Source organism: Spermophilus citellus, assembly GCF_964194105.1.
Source record: "Spermophilus citellus genome assembly, chromosome: 2".
Taxonomy (NCBI): Eukaryota; Metazoa; Chordata; class Mammalia; order Rodentia; family Sciuridae; genus Spermophilus; species Spermophilus citellus.
This window is the reverse complement of record NC_138183.1, coordinates 23,183,007-23,202,417: the sequence shown is the minus strand read 5'-3', so window position 1 is coordinate 23,202,417 and position 19,411 is coordinate 23,183,007. Positions and strand designations below refer to the sequence as shown.

At 38.4% G+C, this 19,411-nt stretch overlaps 1 protein-coding gene and 1 long non-coding RNA gene across 5 annotated transcripts in view; both read left to right on the top strand.

Annotated features, from left to right (window-relative positions):
* LOC308642952 overlaps positions 1 to 19,411 on the top strand; it is a 1,001,730-nt gene that overhangs the window by 381,801 nt on the left and 600,518 nt on the right. The gene's annotated exons all lie outside the window — the stretch shown is intronic.
* Positions 1 to 19,411, top strand: part of MUSK (muscle associated receptor tyrosine kinase) — a 114,851-nt gene that overhangs the window by 48,106 nt on the left and 47,334 nt on the right. For all 4 annotated transcript variants that reach the window (XM_081279674.1, XM_081279673.1, XM_081279671.1 and 1 more), the window contains 2 exons: positions 5,163 to 5,287; positions 16,641 to 16,800. In XM_081279674.1, coding sequence (XP_081135800.1) covers positions 5,163 to 5,287; positions 16,641 to 16,800 — 285 coding nt within the window. The remainder of the gene's footprint in view (positions 1 to 5,162; positions 5,288 to 16,640; positions 16,801 to 19,411) is intronic.

Sequence of the window (19,411 nt, the reverse complement as noted above, 5' to 3'; positions counted from 1 at the left end):
TAGTTGTTGGATGGAGAACCCTGACCTGATGAAATTGCTATCTATCTATCACACGTCAACCTCTACCCTTCCTATATGCAGACTTGCTGGGAGAATGTCGGTCCAAAGAAGGGCTGAAATGCTCACACATGTATATGTCCCTTCTTGCAATCTCACCAGAGAAGTCATTCACTCTTTCATCCATTCATTTGGCAAACACTTATTGGGAACTTACCATGAACCATGCAGGAGGCAGGTATCTAGTACATGAGTCAGCCTGTTAAAGGGCAAACCTTGTCCTTGTGATACTTACATTCCAGGGAAAGAGACTGACAACCAACAGAGGAACGGATTAGCAGTGATGAAGTAGTGCTAAGGACTAAGAGGAAAGATGGACCGGGGTCAGGGGATGAAGAAAGGAGGCAGTAGATAAAGAGACATTTGAAACCCTGAAGACATTTAGACTCTGCTTTGAGAGCAGAGGAAAACTGAAAGGAAGGGTTGAAGATAACTTTCAATACTGGGGAAAAGGGCTGAGTTTCTATTTGATCTTTTGGAGAGAATGTTAGAGAGCAGGAGGGACCAGATTCCCTTTAATCCCTGGTTTCCTTCTCCTATTAACACTTCACACTTAACAAGGCGACCCATTATCAGCCTAAAGGGCAAATATGCTCTCTTCAGGGAGGAGAACAGCAGTTTATCAGCACAGTCTTAAGCTCAAAATGCTACTAGCAATGTCAGTCTCTCTTTCATTTATTTATTTTTTTATTTATATATGACAGAGGAATGCATTACAATTCTTATTACACATATAGAGCACAATTTTTCATATCTCTGGTTGTATACAAAGTATATTCACACCAATTCGTGTCTTCATGAATGTACTTTGGATGATAATGATCATCACATTCCACCATCATTAATAACTAGATGCCCCCTCCCTTCCCTCCAACCCCTCTGTCCTATCTAGTGTTTGTCTAATCCTCCCATGCTCCCTTTCCCTATCCCACTATGAATCAGCCTCCTTATATCAAAGAAAACATTCGGCATTTTTTTTTTCGGGGGTGGGGGGGATTGGCTAACTTCACTTAGCATTATCTTCTCTAACTCCATCCATTTACCTGCAAATGCCATGATTTTATTCTCTTTTATTGCTGAGTAATATTCCATTGTATATATGCCACATTTTAAAAATCTGATCATTTATTGAAGGGCATCTAGGTTGTTTCCACAGTTTAGCTATTGTGAGTCAGTATCTTTTATGTATCTCGCTAGAGCCCCTAGAGGTTCTGATATGGGGTGAGAAATGTACTGATTAAATCAACTTCAACATTACTTTGAACTGTAGAACTTTACTCTGATTTATTTACACATTATGCTTAACTAGGTTGTGCAATATGGATCATTAGAGGTTTTGCAATGATTCCAGATGATATTCCAAGTAATACCAGCCAAAGGGAGGGGAAAAAAAGCTGTTAATTACAGCAATATAAACTGTCCCTGATTTCTATATTTCCAAGAAGAATTGAAGTCCCCAAATTAAAATTCTTGCCTTTATAAATTAAGACATTTTCTTATCCTACTCATCTTCAGCCAGAACGTTCTCATTCAAGTTCAAGGTATTGTCAATGTTATTAGATCACTTTTCCAGCACCTATAAAATTAAAATGACCCAAGTCCAAATCTCTCCAGGATCTTACTTGTTTCCGATTCTCAGAGGCAAAGAGACCCGTAAGATATTCATTGCAGTATTCTCACACTCAGAAACCATAATACCAAATACACAAGAGTTATTTCAGCCAAATGATGCACAAGGACTCAAATATTTTGTACAGTCTAGGTCTCTATTTTGTTACCAGAAACATTAAAAGGAAGATCCCTGAGTGCACTCTTCTAGGATGCCAATCAGTCAGGGTTCCTTGTCAAAAGTCCACAGCCTGTGAACCTAGACTAAGTTGGTAGAATGAGAATTCAAAGACAACCACGCATTGCATCTGGGTGGTATGTCCTTTATAATTATTTTAATCTATAAGAGATCACTTCTCCCTTCATTGTTATTTTTTTTTTTATTAAAGAAACTAAATAATTTGCCCTTTTAAAATTTTCTGTATTCTGACTTTTACTGAAATGCTTCTCTATGGTGATGTTTAGCATGTTCCCTGAACCCTCTGTATTTGTAGGTTGGCAGTTAGACCCTGGGAACCTTAAAATCGGGTTCAATTTTTTTGTTTTGGGGGGCACATATACAGTTATATTTTAAACATTTGATGTCTTTTTTTGCCTTTTATTTTTAAACCATTTGTTTCCTTTGAAGAAAGCACCTTTAATGCTTTTCTGTTCTCCTGGCTTTGGAATCCAATATTTATGTGTCTAAATTCTATATTTCAACTCTTAGAATTCCCAATATCAAGAGACTGGAAATCAAATTCAAATTTTCTAAAAATATCCAGTTGTCAAGTAAATCACATCTTCCTTTATCTCCTTGAATTATATAATCCTTTTTTTAGCTTGTGAATATGAATATTTTATAAATATGAAAACTATGAAACTGATTATCTGTAAGTTTACTAGTAGGCTCAAATATGAAATAGTGCTACCTGGATTAGCACTGAAGATTAGTTTGAAAAGTACTGCTAACTGGGCTGGGGTTGTAACTCAGCAGTAGAGTGCTCACACAGCATGTGTGAAGCCCTGGGTTCCATCCTCAGCACCACATAATAATAAATAAATAAAGGTATGATGTCCAACTACAACTAAAAAGAGTAAATATTTTTTAAAAATACTGCCAATTAACTTCATTTATACAGAAGTTCAGTAAGTATGGTACAATTTTCATTAGAGAAGAGGGCTAAGATGGCCTTTATTTATATTTATTTTATTTTTCATTATTGAAGATCAAACCCAGGACTTCACATGTGCTAGACAAGCCCTCTACCACTGAGTTACATCTCCTTACAGCCCTTTTGTAATTTATATCTTACAAAATGCAAATCAAAACCACCCTAAGATACCATCTCACTCCAGTAAGATTGGCAGCCATTAAGAAGTCCAACAACAACAAGTGCTGGCGAGGATGCGGGGAAATGGGTACACTTGTTCATTGTTGGTGGGACTGCAAAATGGTGCAGCCAATTTGGAAAGCAGTATGGAGATTTCTTGGAAAGCTGGGAATGGAACCACCATTTGACCCAGCTATTCCCCTTCTCGGTCTATTCCCTAAAGACCTAACAAGAGCATGCTACAGGGGCACTGCTATATCGATGTTCATAGCAGCACAATTCACGATAGCAAGATTGTGGAACCAACCTAGAAGCCTTTCAATAGATGAATGGATTAAAAAAATGTGGCATTTATACACAATGGAGTATTACTCTGCATTAAGAAATGACAAAATCATAGAATTTGGAGGGAAATGGATGGCATTAGAGCAGATTATGCTAAGTGAAGCTAGCCAATCCTTAAAAAACAAATGTCAAATGTCTTCTTTGATATAAGGGGAGTAACCAAGGACAGGGTAGAGACGAAGAGCTGGAGAAGAAGATTAACATTAAACAGGGATGATAGGCGGGAGGGAAAGGGAGAGTTAAGGGAAATTGCATGGAATTGGAAGGTGAGCCTCAGGGTTATACACAATTACATATAAGAGGAAAGGAGGAATAGGAGAAAAATTATATAAGTGGAAGAAACGATTTATATTAGAGGGGATGGAGAGAGAGAAGGGGAGGGGAGGGGAGGGGAGGGGAGGGGGGACAGTGGAGAATGGGATAGACAGCAGAATACATCAGTCACTAGAAAGGCAATTTGTAAATCAATGGAAATGTAACTGATGTGACACAGCAATCTGTATACGGGGTAAAAATGGGAGTTCATAACACACTTGAATCAATCTGTGAAATATGGTATATTAAGAACTATGTAATGTTTTGAACAACCAACAATAAAATAATTAAAAAAAAAGAATAGATAGGGACAGCCCTTTTGTAAGATATAAATTATAATCCTTTTTAATGGGTATTCTAACACAGCTCTTGCCTTGATCTGTCATTGTCTTGCACGTCTCCTGTCTAGTATACATCCTCTCTCCATACTTTCAAAAATCCAAGCTCCACAAATGTCAACTAACTAGAAGAGCTAAGCTTCAAATCATAGTGTTAACTAGGGCTTCATACTCTGAGGTTATGTTCTGTGCTTAAGTCCTAGAAAACAATGGACAGGAGAAGAAACGATTATACTTACAGTGTAATAGGCAATCAAAAAGATTTAACAACACTTTAAAAGGAAATTTATTTGAGGTAAGAAGACATAAAAACAAGTTTCTCACCCGTCACTTTTTTTTACTTTGAGAAAAGTAAATTGAGTGGGATTTGATTTCCACATCTATAAAGTAATAACAGAAATCTGGTCTATCTCTGAAGCCTCTTCCAAGTTTAATAATTCTGAGATTCTAATTACCTTCCAATTTACGATACATTCTGGGCCTCAACCCTATTCTTTAGTTAAAGGTAGAACTTCTCACATCAAAAGAGCTTCATTTTATTTAATTAGGGAATCCAGCCTCAGAAAGGAACATAAATTACTCATTCTCCTACCCACATTTTATCTAAAATATTCTTTTTTGCCAATATGTCAATTCAATCTCTGAAAAGTGTGATGGATTTTTGTCTGACCTCCCCCTTAGATACTGAGAGGGTACAGAACATGAATCAGTTATTTCTTCAATTCCATAAAGTATATATTGTGCTCCCTCTGATCAGGGACTCTTCTGGGTACTGCACATAGCAGTGAATGAAACTGGAAAGGTTTTGGTTTCACACAATCAGACAGTGGTAAGGTCTGCAGAGATGATAAGATTGGATGATGAGAATGAATGGGCGAAGGCTACACTGTGTGTTGGGTGGGTAAAGATCTTTTCTAAGGAAATGCCACTGTTAAACAGAGACTTAAGCCATACAAAGAACCTGCCATGTGTAGATCCAGGGTGAGTGTACCAGACGGAGGAATAGCTCCCACACTGGGAACGTGGCTGGTGATGCAAGATCCGTGGCGTGAAGGCCTTGGAGGCCAGGGATTTGGTATTGACCTTAAGACAGAGGGAAACATGGTCACTTTTGATTTTTAAAAGGCCACTCTAGCTTGATTATTCTCTATTGGAGAGTCACTCACCACTTCTGTCTTCCTAACAGTTTTTGCCAGAATCCTGCGGGCTCCTGAATCCCACAATGTCTCCTTTGGCTCCTTTGTGACCCTGCGCTGTACAGCAACAGGCATCCCTGTCCCCACTATCAGCTGGATTGAAAATGGAAATGCTGTGAGTGTCATGTGTATGGGGACTTGTTTGGGGAAGACCCACTGGTGGTGAAGTTCAAGACAGGTTATTCTTATTTCTGTCATTGGTCCCACCTGCATCTATTTTTGTCCTGGAAATCACTGTCTTCGAATTTGGATGCCAGGAGTTTGCTTCTTTTCTTGAATCACTGGGAATAGTCAGAAATCAAATGCTTTCTTTGTGCCTTTGTGTAAAAAAGGAAGAGGTAACAAATCCTTTCCATGCATTTTCATAAAATCCACCAGTGAAAGATTAGTTCCCTGCTAGAAGCTACTTTAAGGAAAAGCAATCTGGAATTAGAATCCACATCTGTCAGTTCAACATACTTTTCTTCATTTTTAATAGTGGTATTAAGAGCTAACACATATGAGGTAATGTTTTGATCCAGGCCCTGCTTTTAACACTTTATTTTTTCATTCTATAAATATATGTTGAGCATGGGAGCATTGAGCATTACTCCAGGTCCTGTAAAAACAGGAGCAAATGAAACAGGCAAAGTTCCCTGCCCTTAAAGAGAGCTGGCACCTGATGAATAAAGACAGACAAACAATAAGACAAAAAAGAGACTGTATATTTTATGTAGATTCTATCAAATGCTGTGAAAAATATAATAAAGGTAGAAAAGAAGACAGAAAGATTGACTGTAGGGAGAAAGAGTCTGTTTTCAACAGGGTCAAGCTTCATTAAAACAAAGACATTTGAGCAAATCTCTGAGATGAAGGAGATTATGTACATAGCTTGACAAGATAACCTGAGGAAGGCTCTGAGATAAGGATATGCATGTTCTATCAGAGAAACAGCAAGGAAGCCAGCATGGCTAGAGGTGAATGAGCAAAGAGCAAAGCAGGAAGGGGTGTGTGCAGGCCTTGTACATCCTACAGATTTGGGTAGGTCATGGAAATAACTTTGGCTTTTATTTGCACGGGATGGAATACCATTGTAGGTCTCTTTCTGTTGTCTATTTTCTTTCTAATTCTGCTCATTGTGTTCTGTCTTCTTGTGTGCCTCGTTATCTTTGATAACATGCAGTTCATTGTATTGAAAAAATGTCAGAAACAAAGAATTTGAGGTCTAGATGAAGGTAATTTCCCTTGAAGAGAATTTTTTCTTGTTTCTGCTAGGGAACAAGAGCTGCTACTAATCTTGGACTACCTCAAAACAAGCTCAAGGTTTGAAGCTCCTTGGACATCCCAGATAATTATAATGTATGCTTTATAATTATAATGTCATTCTTTATGTGGGCTACTTCACTTGTAGTTCACACTGAAATGTCCCTGATAACTAGTTCTTTGAGTTCTCAATTTATTGTATCTTTAATGCTTTTATGGGCTCTGAGTTTAGATTTGGCTATCCAAAAAAAAGTTCAATTTTTATGGCTTTGGAAAAGTATCTTAACTGGTGGAGAGTATCTAAGTTCTGTTATATCTGTTAAAATTTTTTTCAGAATTTTAATTTGTTTGTGTGAGGATTTGTCTGAAAAACCTAGCTTATCCAATATCTGAAAAAGGATCCTGTCATGAGTTATTATTGTCATTATATTTTATAAGTTCTACCATTTGTCTATTTACATTTGATTTTCATGAAATTTCTAGTTTCTGATATGCTTAATGCATTAGGTAAAGTGAAAATATGTTAATTCTTAATTTAATAATTGCTTTTAATTGAAAGATATTTTATAAGCAATAAAATGCCTTGCCAGCAATTATATGGCTTTTTGATGAACATGTAGTTTTCACTTTGATTTGAAAATTTTCCTTTATTTGAATCACTTTTATTCCTTGAAACATCGTTTTGTTTGTTTGTTTGTTTGCTTCATGGTGTTGTTTCAAATTGCTCCAAATTTTATTCTAGATTACTGCCTCCATTTTCAAAAATGGGAATGGTCTATTCTTTTAGTATGCTATTATGATTATGCTGCTAATCATATTATGCCAGGCTTATAGAATTGTTGGTACATTTATGTATTTCCCTTTGGTACAGAGCTGGAGGTGAGGCAGATGAGATGCAAATTTCTCTCAAACTTAGATGTTTCCTCTACTGTATCTCTGACTAATGTTTTTCTCCTCTCCACGTTCTCTCTAGTTAGACTGCTATTAAATGGATTTGGTTCAAAACATCAATCTTTTAGTTCTTTTGGTTTTGCCTATTTTTGTGGAGAGATAAGGGTAGCCCTACATAGTCTATATGCTTTTCCTCAGGCTCTGTTACCCACGATAGTTGTCCACCATAGAAAACCCCAATAAGGAAATCTCATCCACAAGCTCTAGCTCATGAGCTGATGCCTCAGCCTGGTACTCCATGCATACATAATAGCCCCCCAAAATTCTTCAGGTACCTTGCTGACTTTCTCTAAGTCTGCTTCTGCTTACAGCTTACCTATCTCACCTTTGAAATTTTACAGGACTCTTGGAAAAGTGTGTGTGTGTGTGTGTGTGTGTGTGTGTGTGTGTGTGTGTCTTTTTTTTTTTTAGTTGTCAATTGGTCTTTATTTTATTCATTTATTTATATGTAGTGCTGAGCATAGAACCCAGTGCTTAACACAAGGTAGGCAAGTGCTCTACCACTGACCCATAACCTTAGCCTCCACCTTGTGTCTCTTCCCCTCCCAGAAACCTCTTCTTTGGTGTTAGATTTTTAGTTACTTGATATTAATCTATTAATCCAATCACATCATCTCTCTTAATCTGCCAAAAATTACTGAAAATGTCTGGTCCTCTGATTACAATACCTTCCATCTTTCTCTGAACTTATTTTTCTTGATTTTAGAGTTTATTTATATGCTAAGATTTCAGGTGGAAAAAGAATAAAGATATGAGCTAAGATGATTATTATTGTAACGGAGGTATTGAATAATCATGATTTTCATGTAATACAACCTTTATTATTTTCTCTGTCCTTTTAAATTTATTCAGCAAAGTGGGTTCTCTTTACCTAGAGTAGGCTCTGTGATTTTTCTGGACACTATTATATGATTTTAAATCATTAACATCATCCTAATTTAGTAATTTGAGGTGTCTTGTCCTAAGTAATAACTGAGACATCCAAATGCATTCATAAGCAGGAAGACTTATCCCTTCCTCCCTTCTCAGGGCTATTGTAGTCATGCTACCAGCCTTCCACAGAGGAATTGTGGTTGGTTTCTTAGCTCCTGCTCACCTGTGATCCTCTCACTTCTTACCTGTTCTGTGTCACTATGTCAGGGTTGGGAAGGAGGAAGAGAGGAGAGTAATTGGAGCAGGAGATTTATCATTTAACTGATGCCCTTGCAATTTCACCTTATACCTTCTGCACCTGCCAGGTATTTTAAATTGCATTTTTCCCTCATGGACATGTTCATAATTCTTCAGAGACTAGGGAACATTTAAGACAATGCTAGGAATGCGTTTGCCTTAGGTCAGCCCTCTTCTGTTTAGCCCCCAATTTGCTAGTTGATAGGAGGTGTCTTTATTGGAGTCATTTATTCCCCCAAAAGGTCCTCTTGGGAAAATGGAAAGTGACTACAATTCAGATCTTCTATAAAGACCTTTGTATCTAAGAACTCTAGGAGCCTAAATCATGAAGAGAGCTTCCTTCTCTTTGCTTCTTCCATTGGAGTTGCCAGGCAGCTCAACCCAGCCCTTTAGACATTTGTCCATTTTGTCTACACATTTCAGGTGTGTTAGGATCCACAAGACCCCAAACACACACTCATGTACACTCTTGTTTGATGATTCTTTAGAAGTACTCACAAAACTCAGAAAAGCTATTATGGCTAATGTTTAAGGCAGGAAAAGAAAAATGATTAAATCAATAACAGGGAATCAGTTTTCCTCTCCCAATAAAGTTGCAACAACAATACTTAATTCCCAACAATCATATGTGACAACATGTTTAAGTACTGCTATCCAGGGATGCTCAACCTAGCGTTGGTATCCAGAGTTGTTACTGGAGGTCAGTTACCTAGACAAAGAGTACTGACATGACTGATCTTAGACCTCTAGAAATAAAATGGATGCAGTATGTTCTAGGGTTACAGGTGAACAGAAAGAAGTATTCATTATAACTCACATAGTTAATGTCAACTATCTGGTATGGCCCAAATTCTCAGGATGTAAAGATACTAGTATCAGACAGAATATTCCAAGGGGTAATAGGTTGTCCCCAAGAGCCACAGGGAGGACCTTTCTTTGTAAGGTGCAGGGTTTGAGCACCTTAAGCTCATCAAACTAACCTTTTAATCCTTTACTACACAATAGGAGACTTAAGTCAACTCTTAAGCTTATCCTAGTTAGGACACCCTGTCACTCATTAAAGAGATGGTACATGTCCAAACCAGACCTTTGGGTGGGGTAAGAATGACTCTCAGAATAACTTACCAACACAAATCTTGATAAGTCATTCAACTGGTGCTTGATTATTTTCATCTTACATCTCCTGTAGGATAGTCTTTTTTTTTTTTTTTTTGGTATCTTGGTTGTAGTGAATATAGGTTATCATATTGCACTATAGTAACAGTAGCATACTAGAGACAAAGGATGTCTCAAATTATGCTTTTTTTGTTTTTTAACATTTGTTTTTTAGTTGTAGGTTGACACAATACCATTTTTTTAATGTGGTGCTGAGAATTGAACCTAGGGCCTCACACATGCTAGGCAAGCTCTCTACCTCTGAGCCACAATACCAGCCCACTCCAAATATTTTTAAAGCAAGTATTTCAACAAGAAAATGGGAGTCTTCTCTTTTTTTCTTATAGGTAGGCAAAATCTTTTGGAATAATCCATATCATATTAAATTTTATTTCCACCCAACCTAAGGCACTTTCCTTCCTGGACTTGAATTATCGCATATCCTCTCATCTTTCTCTTCTCCAGGATTGTATTAATTTGCTAGAGCTAACAATATCAGAATAGAATGGATGGGGTGACTTAAACAACAGAAATTAATTTTCTCATGGCTCTGAAGACTGAAAGTTCAAGATCAAGGTGCCAGCCCGGCTGGTTTCTGGTGAGGCCTCACTTCCTGGCTTGTAGATAGTTTCCCCTGGCCATCTTGCAGTGTTCTCATGTGGCCATGTCTCCATGTGCATGTACTCCTGGTGTCCTGGTGTCTACAAGGAGAAGACCCCAAATCCCATAGTGTTTTTTCATAACATAGTTCTTACTCCTAAATGGCTTTGATTCCTTTCTTTTTTAGACTGTTACAGAGTTTCCTCATCTGAATTAAATAGCAAACAAAATAAGGCAAATACTCTGGAAAAGTATAACAGAACGTTAAAAACAAAAACTTTAAGAAGAAACCCATTAATGGGTGACCTATAAACTTAGAATTCTGCAGCATAAAAGAAGCATATGTGAGATGATCCGTCAACTAGCTTGTTTGTGGTGATCTTTTCACAATGTATACCTATATCAAAATATCAATTTATAACCTGAAATATATACAATTTCTATTTGCTGGTTATGCTGTATTAAGCTAAAAAGGTAAATTTTTTAAAAAATTAAATTAAAAAAGGAATCTCAGAAAGTAATGTTCTGCTCTATACTCCCACCCCTCCCGGGGCCCACTCCCTATGATGCAGTGTGTCCTAAGAAGACTGGTTGGCTGGAGCCCTGAAAAATGAGAACTAGGACACAGGACACAGGAAGAGGAAGGAGAGGGGAGGGAAGGCTGTGGAAAACAAACTGTGTCCGTGTGTGAGATTTTGGTAAGATGTAAAACAGGATGCCAAATTTTATGGCTACCAATAACAAAGGACATCTTATATATTTTTGCAATCCTCCAAGGCTTTCAATTATTCATTCTTGTTTTCACTTCTGTTGTTTTGACAGAAAGTTCCTTTTATCTTTTTCTGATACCTAAGCAAAACCACTTTCTCATAATTTGTTATTAAAATTGGCTCATCTTATCTGTCTATCCTAGATCCCTTCAGAAGACACTAAGCAAACAAATTACCACTTTGTCACCTGTAACTCAAGCCATGATAGAATGAGAATTAGACACAAAGTTAGCTGACTTAAGAATGTCCCTCTTCAGCTAATGTGATTTGAAAGGAGTTCCATTTGCCACTCAGACATGGATCCCTCATGTGGATAATGACACAGACGTCAGATGGCTGTCAAAGATGACCTCTAGTATATCATCGGACTAAGGTCCTCTAATTCTGTTAGGTTATAATAAAGTAGCACATAGTCCCTGCTCTGCTTTGCCACTCTAATTAAATTTCAAGTGTCAGTTGAAATCCAATCCTAGTTGGCAGTGTGTTTTGTGACTCTTCCGTGAAGCTGTTGTAGTTGACATAAGCCTCTGAAGGTGGCATAAAGACATGCTAAGAAAATTGGGAGGCTGACATGTAACTTTACTAATTTGTCTTACAGTAATAAAGAGATGGTTAGACATGCTTTTTAAAATTCAGTATTTTCAAAAGGCTTGCATGAGAGTAGATATGTGGAGGATACATGATCATTCTCTGTTGGAGTTCAGGAACAATAAAAGAGCCTCAAATTAATCATTCAAGATATGACTCATCAAAAGTATAAGGCAAAACAGATCTATCCCTTCTGAGGCTAAAACAGGAATAAAATACACTAACGGTGACTTTGATTCAGGAAGAAAGCAAAAGTATATCCGCAGTTCTTATGGTCAGAGAGCATGTGTTGTTCTTACTGCCAAGTTCTTGGTAACACTACCCAAGCCCAAACCGAAATCCACATGCCCTTGCCTTTACTGACGCAAACCACAGGAAATGGAGGCGATTTCAGGCATTGAACATTGTGAAAGTAGCAACTCAGAAAGTGCATCCAAGAGAATATGAAGGAGCCCACAGCTCTGATATTGTTTTAGGGTATTGAATGAAGACAGATATAGAGCTGGGAGACAGTTGGCACAGAATAAAACAGTTTGAACTGTGACTTTAACTAGGAGCTAGTAAACTAACCTCCTGACATGCTCCTAAGTACTCAGCCGTCTGAAAGATGGGACTGCTCCTCTTCCCCACCCCCACCCTGTGCACATGCCAGTAAATTAAAACCCTGGACCGTTAGCCCAAGAGCTGGAGAAAGTCAAGCAACATAATCCAAAATGATTAAGAAATATTTTGCTTTCTTCCTATGGAAATGCCATTCTTTTTTTTTCCCCATGGAAATTTGTAGTCACAGATGAACTTCAGACTCACTGGTAATATTATTTTCCTTTTACAAGTAATTTTTGATGTGAACGGAGCAGAGCTTACTTTTTAAAACTAAAATCCTTGTAATTTTATAACTGGATTTATTTAAAATTATGTTAATAATACCTCTGATATTTGCACATTCAACTAAAAATTTAGAAAAAATTACATGTCTCTCTTTGTCCAACAAATGTAATTCCTAAGACATTTTAAAAGTTGAAATATCTTAATTTAATAGAGGAATTTTGTAAAATAAATAGCCAAACCATTTATGTTGAAGATTTTGGTTTTTAATATTCTTAAAAGGAGGCTTGTCTATATTTTATGCAGAATTGATATAGCAACATCTCTCAATTTAAAATGTATTAATGAGGGCTGGGTATATAGCTCAGTTGGTAGAGTGCTTGACTTGCATGCACAAGGCCCTGGGTTTAATCTCTAGCACTACAAAAAAAAAAAAAAAAACCTATTACTGATACATAAAAATATTCTATTTGTCAAGACTGCTATATCACCTTCAAACAGTTTTTGTACCACACTGTTTCAGCTGTGCATTATTAAGACTATTTGATAGAACTTTCTATTTTACTGCTTTTTTAAAAAAAAATCTTATTATTTTTTCTTCTACATCTTTAAGGTGTATAACATGGTGGTTTGATTTACATATAACACAGTGAAATGATTAGTGTGGTCAATCAAATTAACACATCCATGGCCGCACAAAGCTATCCTTAACCAAAAAGACAAAACCCTATCCCCAGAGCACAGAGCTGTGTATATGGCTCCTTCAAGGCAGAGTGCCTGAGTGACTTGCAGAAACCAATGTACTTACTGTAAACTCCAGACAAAGTCATTTCAATTAAGTACAGTCATCCCTCAGGGACCTTGGGTAGTTGGTTCCAGGACCCCTGTGGTTAACAAAATCCCTGAATGTTCATTTTTCTTATATAAAATGGAGTATTATTTGCATGTAATCTTATGCAATCCTCCCATATACTTTAAATACCTAATACAGTGTAAATGCTGTATAAACAGTAGTTATACTGTATTGTTTAGAGGATAATGTCAAAGAAAAAATCTGTACATGTTCAGTATAGATGCAATTTAAAAAATATATTTTCACTCCACAGTTGGTTCAATCTCAGATATAACACCCCCAAATACGGGGGGGGGGGGGCATTGTCCTCTGTATTTTTTAGGCATATCTTGGTGAAAGCTCACAGTGATAACCTGAACTAGTCCCTTTGATCTTTTAAAGCAGGGAGGCAAAAAGAATCAAATAGAGGGCAGAGGATTGTTTTTATTTTCAGATCATCAAAAATACTAAACTGTTGGTCAGGATGATGTATGAAGAAAGAAAAACAAATTCAAACTATGACTAACAAGGCCTGCTGTGCATGAGTCACCCACTGAATCAAGTGAGGTCTCTGGACACAGGAGGAAAAGCACTTAGGAGCCACGTCATAATGCAGGGGTGAGCCTCCCAATTTGCTGGTCTCCTCACCAAACTATTTCAACACCTGGATGGAATCCAGGAGAAGAGAGCTCAGGCAGCTTAAAAACTGCGCCTCTTTCCTACAAAGGATGTTTTCAGTGACCTTGAGGAGGTATTTAGCAGTGGCTTTCTTAGGTGTGAACATGAAAATAGTGGGAGTCTAAGCAGCATTTTGGAATTACTTATTTCTAAGTTGTCTCCAAGGCATTGCATGGCCCTGCTTCTTGAAGGAGAGAAACAGATTTGCAAAGGAGGAAAGCCGTGGCCCTACGAATTCCACGTAACACACAAACTGAAATGGGATTATTTTAAAAAACAAAACAAAATATGAAACAGCATAGAGCATGTCAGTTGAACATAGGGTTTGTACTCATTGTTTTGTTTTGTTTTGTTTTGTTTTGTTTTTGTTTTTTCTCCTTGCTGCTTTGTATTCAAATTCAGGGGAACTCCAAAATTGGACTTCAAATTGTTCAGTTCTTTCTAACTTGCATGCTCAGATCCATAAGACATTGAACTTCTGATAAATATGATAGTGATGAATTCAACTAGAATTTCCAACTTAGGGTGTATCTCAGAAAGATATTTTTCTTTCCACTTGAGGTTGCTTATCTGGGGAAAATGCCATTACACTTGATTTGACCTGGGAATTTTCCCCAGTTAAGGTAAACTGATACTCACATAAGCCAGTTTTCATCATAGGTATGGAGACTAGTGGTGAGACTGGTAGTGAGGGTAGAGAATAAAAAGAGAAAGAAGTGAATTGGACAAACTTTCCCTGCCTCATTGCTAGAGAAAGCTTTGGTGCCAAGGACAGGGGCCACCTGGAGCTAGGGAGAATTGCCAGTCTTTGAAAATCCTCTCTCCTGCAAAATAGTAAGATAATTGGCTCCAGATTCCTCTTTCTCAGCTTCATTTCCTACTATTAGAGGAATCTCTTCCAAGGTAACCAGGCTCAGATTCCCTCTGGCCCCATTTACACTCCTCCAAGCAAGGCTAAGGCATACCATGGGTTTTTCCTTAATTGTCATTTTACATGAATTTCCCTCAAATTGGCATCCTTTTCCCCTTCATAGAAGTAGTGAGAATTAGGGACTAATTATTGAAAAGATGGTAGGTACAGTACTCAAGAAAACAGTGAAGAAGTAACCATTACAAAAAGTGCCACCGCCTTAGCCATGACATATCTCAGACATTTATTTTATTCCTCGTTGGTTGATTGGTTGAGGTTGTTCTGTTAGTCAGCTTTCTATCACTGTGAGAAAACACCTGAGAAAAAATCAACTCAAAAGGAGGAAAGACTTATTTTAGCTCAGTGATTCAGAGGTTTCAGTCCATGGTTCCCTGGGCCCGTTGCTTTGGGCCTGTGGCACCACGGTACATCATGGCAGTAGAGGAGGGGGCTCGCCTCATGGCAACCAGGAAGCAGAGAGAGAAAGAGGGAAAGACCTGGGGGACCAATATTCCCATAAATGTTGTAATTTCCTCCCAGTAGTCCTCTTGCCCTGCCCTAATCTCCCAATAGTGACAGAGTAGTGAACAAACCTTTTACATAGGAGGCTTCAGGGGGTACTTGAGATCTAAATTTTAACAGTTACTGTTGCTGTTCTTATTTCTAATGGCTCCTCACTTGTCTCCCTTCCAGGACTGGGGAAGGACTAAGAAATATGATGATTAAAAGCACGGGCTTTGGTATCAGATCAACTAGGGTACGAATTCTAACTCTGCAACATGGTAGAATGTGCTGGACAGCTTTCTTTATCATATAGTTAGAGTTATGGTGACTATGGAATAAGTACTGTCAATTAACCTCTCAATTGTGTGCGAATATTGCACTGATATTCTACCTTTTCAAGGACATTTGATTTTCTGGTTTCAGAAGTCCAGCAATATGAATGCTGTGTCTTGGAGAGAGACTTGGCTTTGCAACCATTTTTTTAAATATTCATTTATCTTTCTGATATGCATTTATGGAGAACTGATCACATGTTATGAAAAGAATTCCAGAGATCTGTAATCCCTCATACTTGACTGTCCCTTTCTTCAGGAAATAGAGGAAGCATCTTGGAGGATCTGCTCAGGGCATCATCTTCCATACTTTACATTAAGTATCTGTTGCTATATTACAGACCACCCCAAAACTTAGTGACTTAACAACAACCATTTGTTAATCTGCCACAAGCCAGCCAGGGTTGCAGATTTGGGTCAAGATTGCCTGATCTTGACCAGTCTGGCTCCTATGATTAGCAGCTTGACTGTGTACTGGTTGGTCCAGAATAGACTTACCTGTGTGTTTAACGATGTTGTTGGCTCCTGTCTGAAGCAGTGGAGGTAAATGACCATGTGTGTTTTCTCTATCAGGCTAGCACTGGCTTGTTCACAGGGGGTCACAGGCTTCAAAGCAAAAGGAAAGCAGGCCACAGTATGCAAGAACTTTACAAGTCTCTGCTCAACCACCCTAAAACATTAGTAGCCAACTAACCCAGATTCAAAGTGTGGAAAGAGATACTACCTCTGAAGAGCTACAGTCACAGTGTAAGGTCCTGGGCTGAGGGCCGGAAAAATTTTTGGCTACTTTTGCAATCTACCACATGCCTTTTGATCATAATCCCAATGTTTTCCCCTTCTAGTTTACTAGTATGACATATTAGGAAATCCTTGACCTAGTTCTACTTTTTCTTTTCCCTGTACTCCATCAGGTTTCTTCTGGGTCCATTCAAGAGAGTGTGAAAGACCGAGTGATTGACTCGCGGCTGCAGCTGTTTATCACCAAGCCAGGTCTCTACACATGCATAGCTACCAATAGACACGGAGAGAAATTCAGTACAGCGAAGGCTGCTGCCACCATCAGTGTATCAGGTAAGATGGCCCTGCATGATCCCGTGGCTGCAGGAGAGGGGAGAGTGGGTGCCATTCCACCACATCTGGCATGGGGAAAAACCTTTATCTCCTACTCCAGTCCCCAGTGAGAATACTCCAGAGGTGACCTAGATATGGATTTTGGCTAATTTGTTGCCTCACAAACTAAATCCTCACATGATTGTCCAATTGTTGAGCAACAACTTGAGGAGCTCACTTCTTTCTGTCTCTTTCTTTTCTTTCCTCTCTCCCTTCCCCCCCTTCCTCCCTCCCTTCTCTTCTTCTTTACCTTCTTCTTTATTTTTTCTTTTTTTACAATTTCCTTTTCCTCCCCTTCCCATTTCTTTCTCTTTTTGAGTTATCCAAACTTCCCAAGGCTCTCCAAGAGTAAGTTGTCAGATTCTTACCATATGTGAGCCAATTTTGCATGGCTACTTCTTGGAGCATTTGTTCCTGTGAGTAAGACTCTTATGGTTGTTCCTTTCCTGTTTTATGCAACAGCAGGACATACAGGTATTTTCAAGGAAAAGAGCTGACACATGGATTTCTAGGATATTTGTGTTGTGTTATAAAGGTTTATTTTTAAAATTTAAATGTCCCAAAGGCTTCTGAGAACATTTATGGAATTCGTAGAGTTGGAAATAATCCCCGTATCAGGAAATGCCAGGCATACTATATTCATAGCAGCCTACTGTCCAGGGATCAGCAGAGAGGTGTTTGGCCCCACATGTAAGGCACTGGTAGAAACTTGCCCAGGGCCAGCTCCCCAGAGCCTGCTGTTTCTTATTACAGTGCCACTTCTTTGATCTTCCCTGATGAAGAACTTTCCAGTAATGTATGTGATTTTTTAGTACAAAGTAAACAGAGGCTTCAGAGAAATACATTGGGAGCGCTAGACAAAACTGGGCTTCTGGGGCATACCCATGAAAGAAAGACTACAAAACTAAGTGTCCCTGTACCACTTCCTGGAATATATCCACCTATAGTGTCATATCAGGGAAAATCATTTCTTCCAGAGAATAGCACAACTCCTAAAGTAAATTCAACTCAATTTAAAATGAAATTAAATTAAATGATTTCTATTTACACAGTATTTTGCTATTTTTATAGAGCACTTTTATATGCATTTATTAAATATCCTGGATGTAGACCCTTGTGTTGGGTAAAGTAAGGAATGGAAACAATTAAGAAATGCGTCTTGCTTTCCAGGAACTGTCAATCTAGAAGGGAAGTTAGCCAGCCACATTTAGATAGCTCAGACTATGCTGTATTGCAGAAACACAGACCAAGAACAACAGCAGAGGAAGAGTTGAAGGGAGTCCTTGGGAAAGAGGTATTATTTGAACAGAAGATGTGTGTACAAGATAAACAGGTTGAGATATGTTCACAAAGCAGCAAGTCAGTGGTCTAGAACATGATGGAGACTGCAGTCGGGTGAAAAGTGGGAAGAAAAGTTTGAAGTGTGGGCTCTAACCAGTTTAGGCCTGGGTAGGTTTAATGCACTTGTCCATCAACGGGAAGTCATTTAGTTATTTTAGAGGAAATAAGTGCTCTGGTCAGATATGTCCTTTAGCAAATTGACAGGAGGGAGGATGTCAAGTGGTTTGGAAGCATGGCAAGCAGCTAGAAAACTCTTCCAGGAGTCTAGAAAAGTCATGAAGACCTGAACAACAGCAGCAATGATTGGTACAGAGAGAAGAGGAGGAGGCCCAGGATCTGCTAGGAGAGAAATGCAACGTATAAGGGCTTGAGTCGGCCAGGGAGGTCCTCTGGTAACAGGGCAGGAGAATGAATTCTGAAGCATTTAAGATTGAGGAGATGTGTAGGACAAATAGTAATATATAAATAAAAGCAAAACATGAGGACATGAGAAGGCCCAGGAGGTACTGGAAATTTCTGATGCCTTTGAATTACCCGAATTATTCTAGTCACACTATCTTTGTTTTCTTTTATTATATGATCAATACCTATTAAGTGAATTAATATACCTATACAATTTAGCTATCTATATATCTATATAATGTATAGGTATGTATATATATGTGTGTGTGTACACATGCCATATATTCATTATATGAATACATAACATATTGACATATGAATACTCAAACTCGAGCAAATAAATGGATCCAATTTAGCTTAACCTACACTTCCACTGAAGATAAGAGAATTTTGTGTCACCAATCTTTCAAGTCTCATTTCCAGTGATTTTTTTCTCATTCATTTAAAGACAATCCCCTCCTAGAGTTCTTCTTTCCCTCTGTCCTTCTATCTCTTCCCCTAGATGGCAGGGGAAGAGAGGACAAGTATTTATTCCCCCCCAACCCCCACCTCCATGATCTCTAGTGAAGACAGCAGCTGGGGAACTTCTGCTTTCAGAATTTGGTAGGGACCCAGAGGACCTCCCTGGCCGACTCAGCTCCTTCTGGAGCAGCACAGCCCTCTGCTTCTCAGCTGAATCCTTCACCAAACCCCATCTAGAGATTGTTCTGCAACTACCTCAGAGAGGCCATCCTGTCTGTCCCCACCAAGGCCCTAAAGCAGGCCTATCTAATCCCATCTCAACTCTTTTTGTATCCTTAATGGGGCCTGAAGCAATTTCTGGATCCCT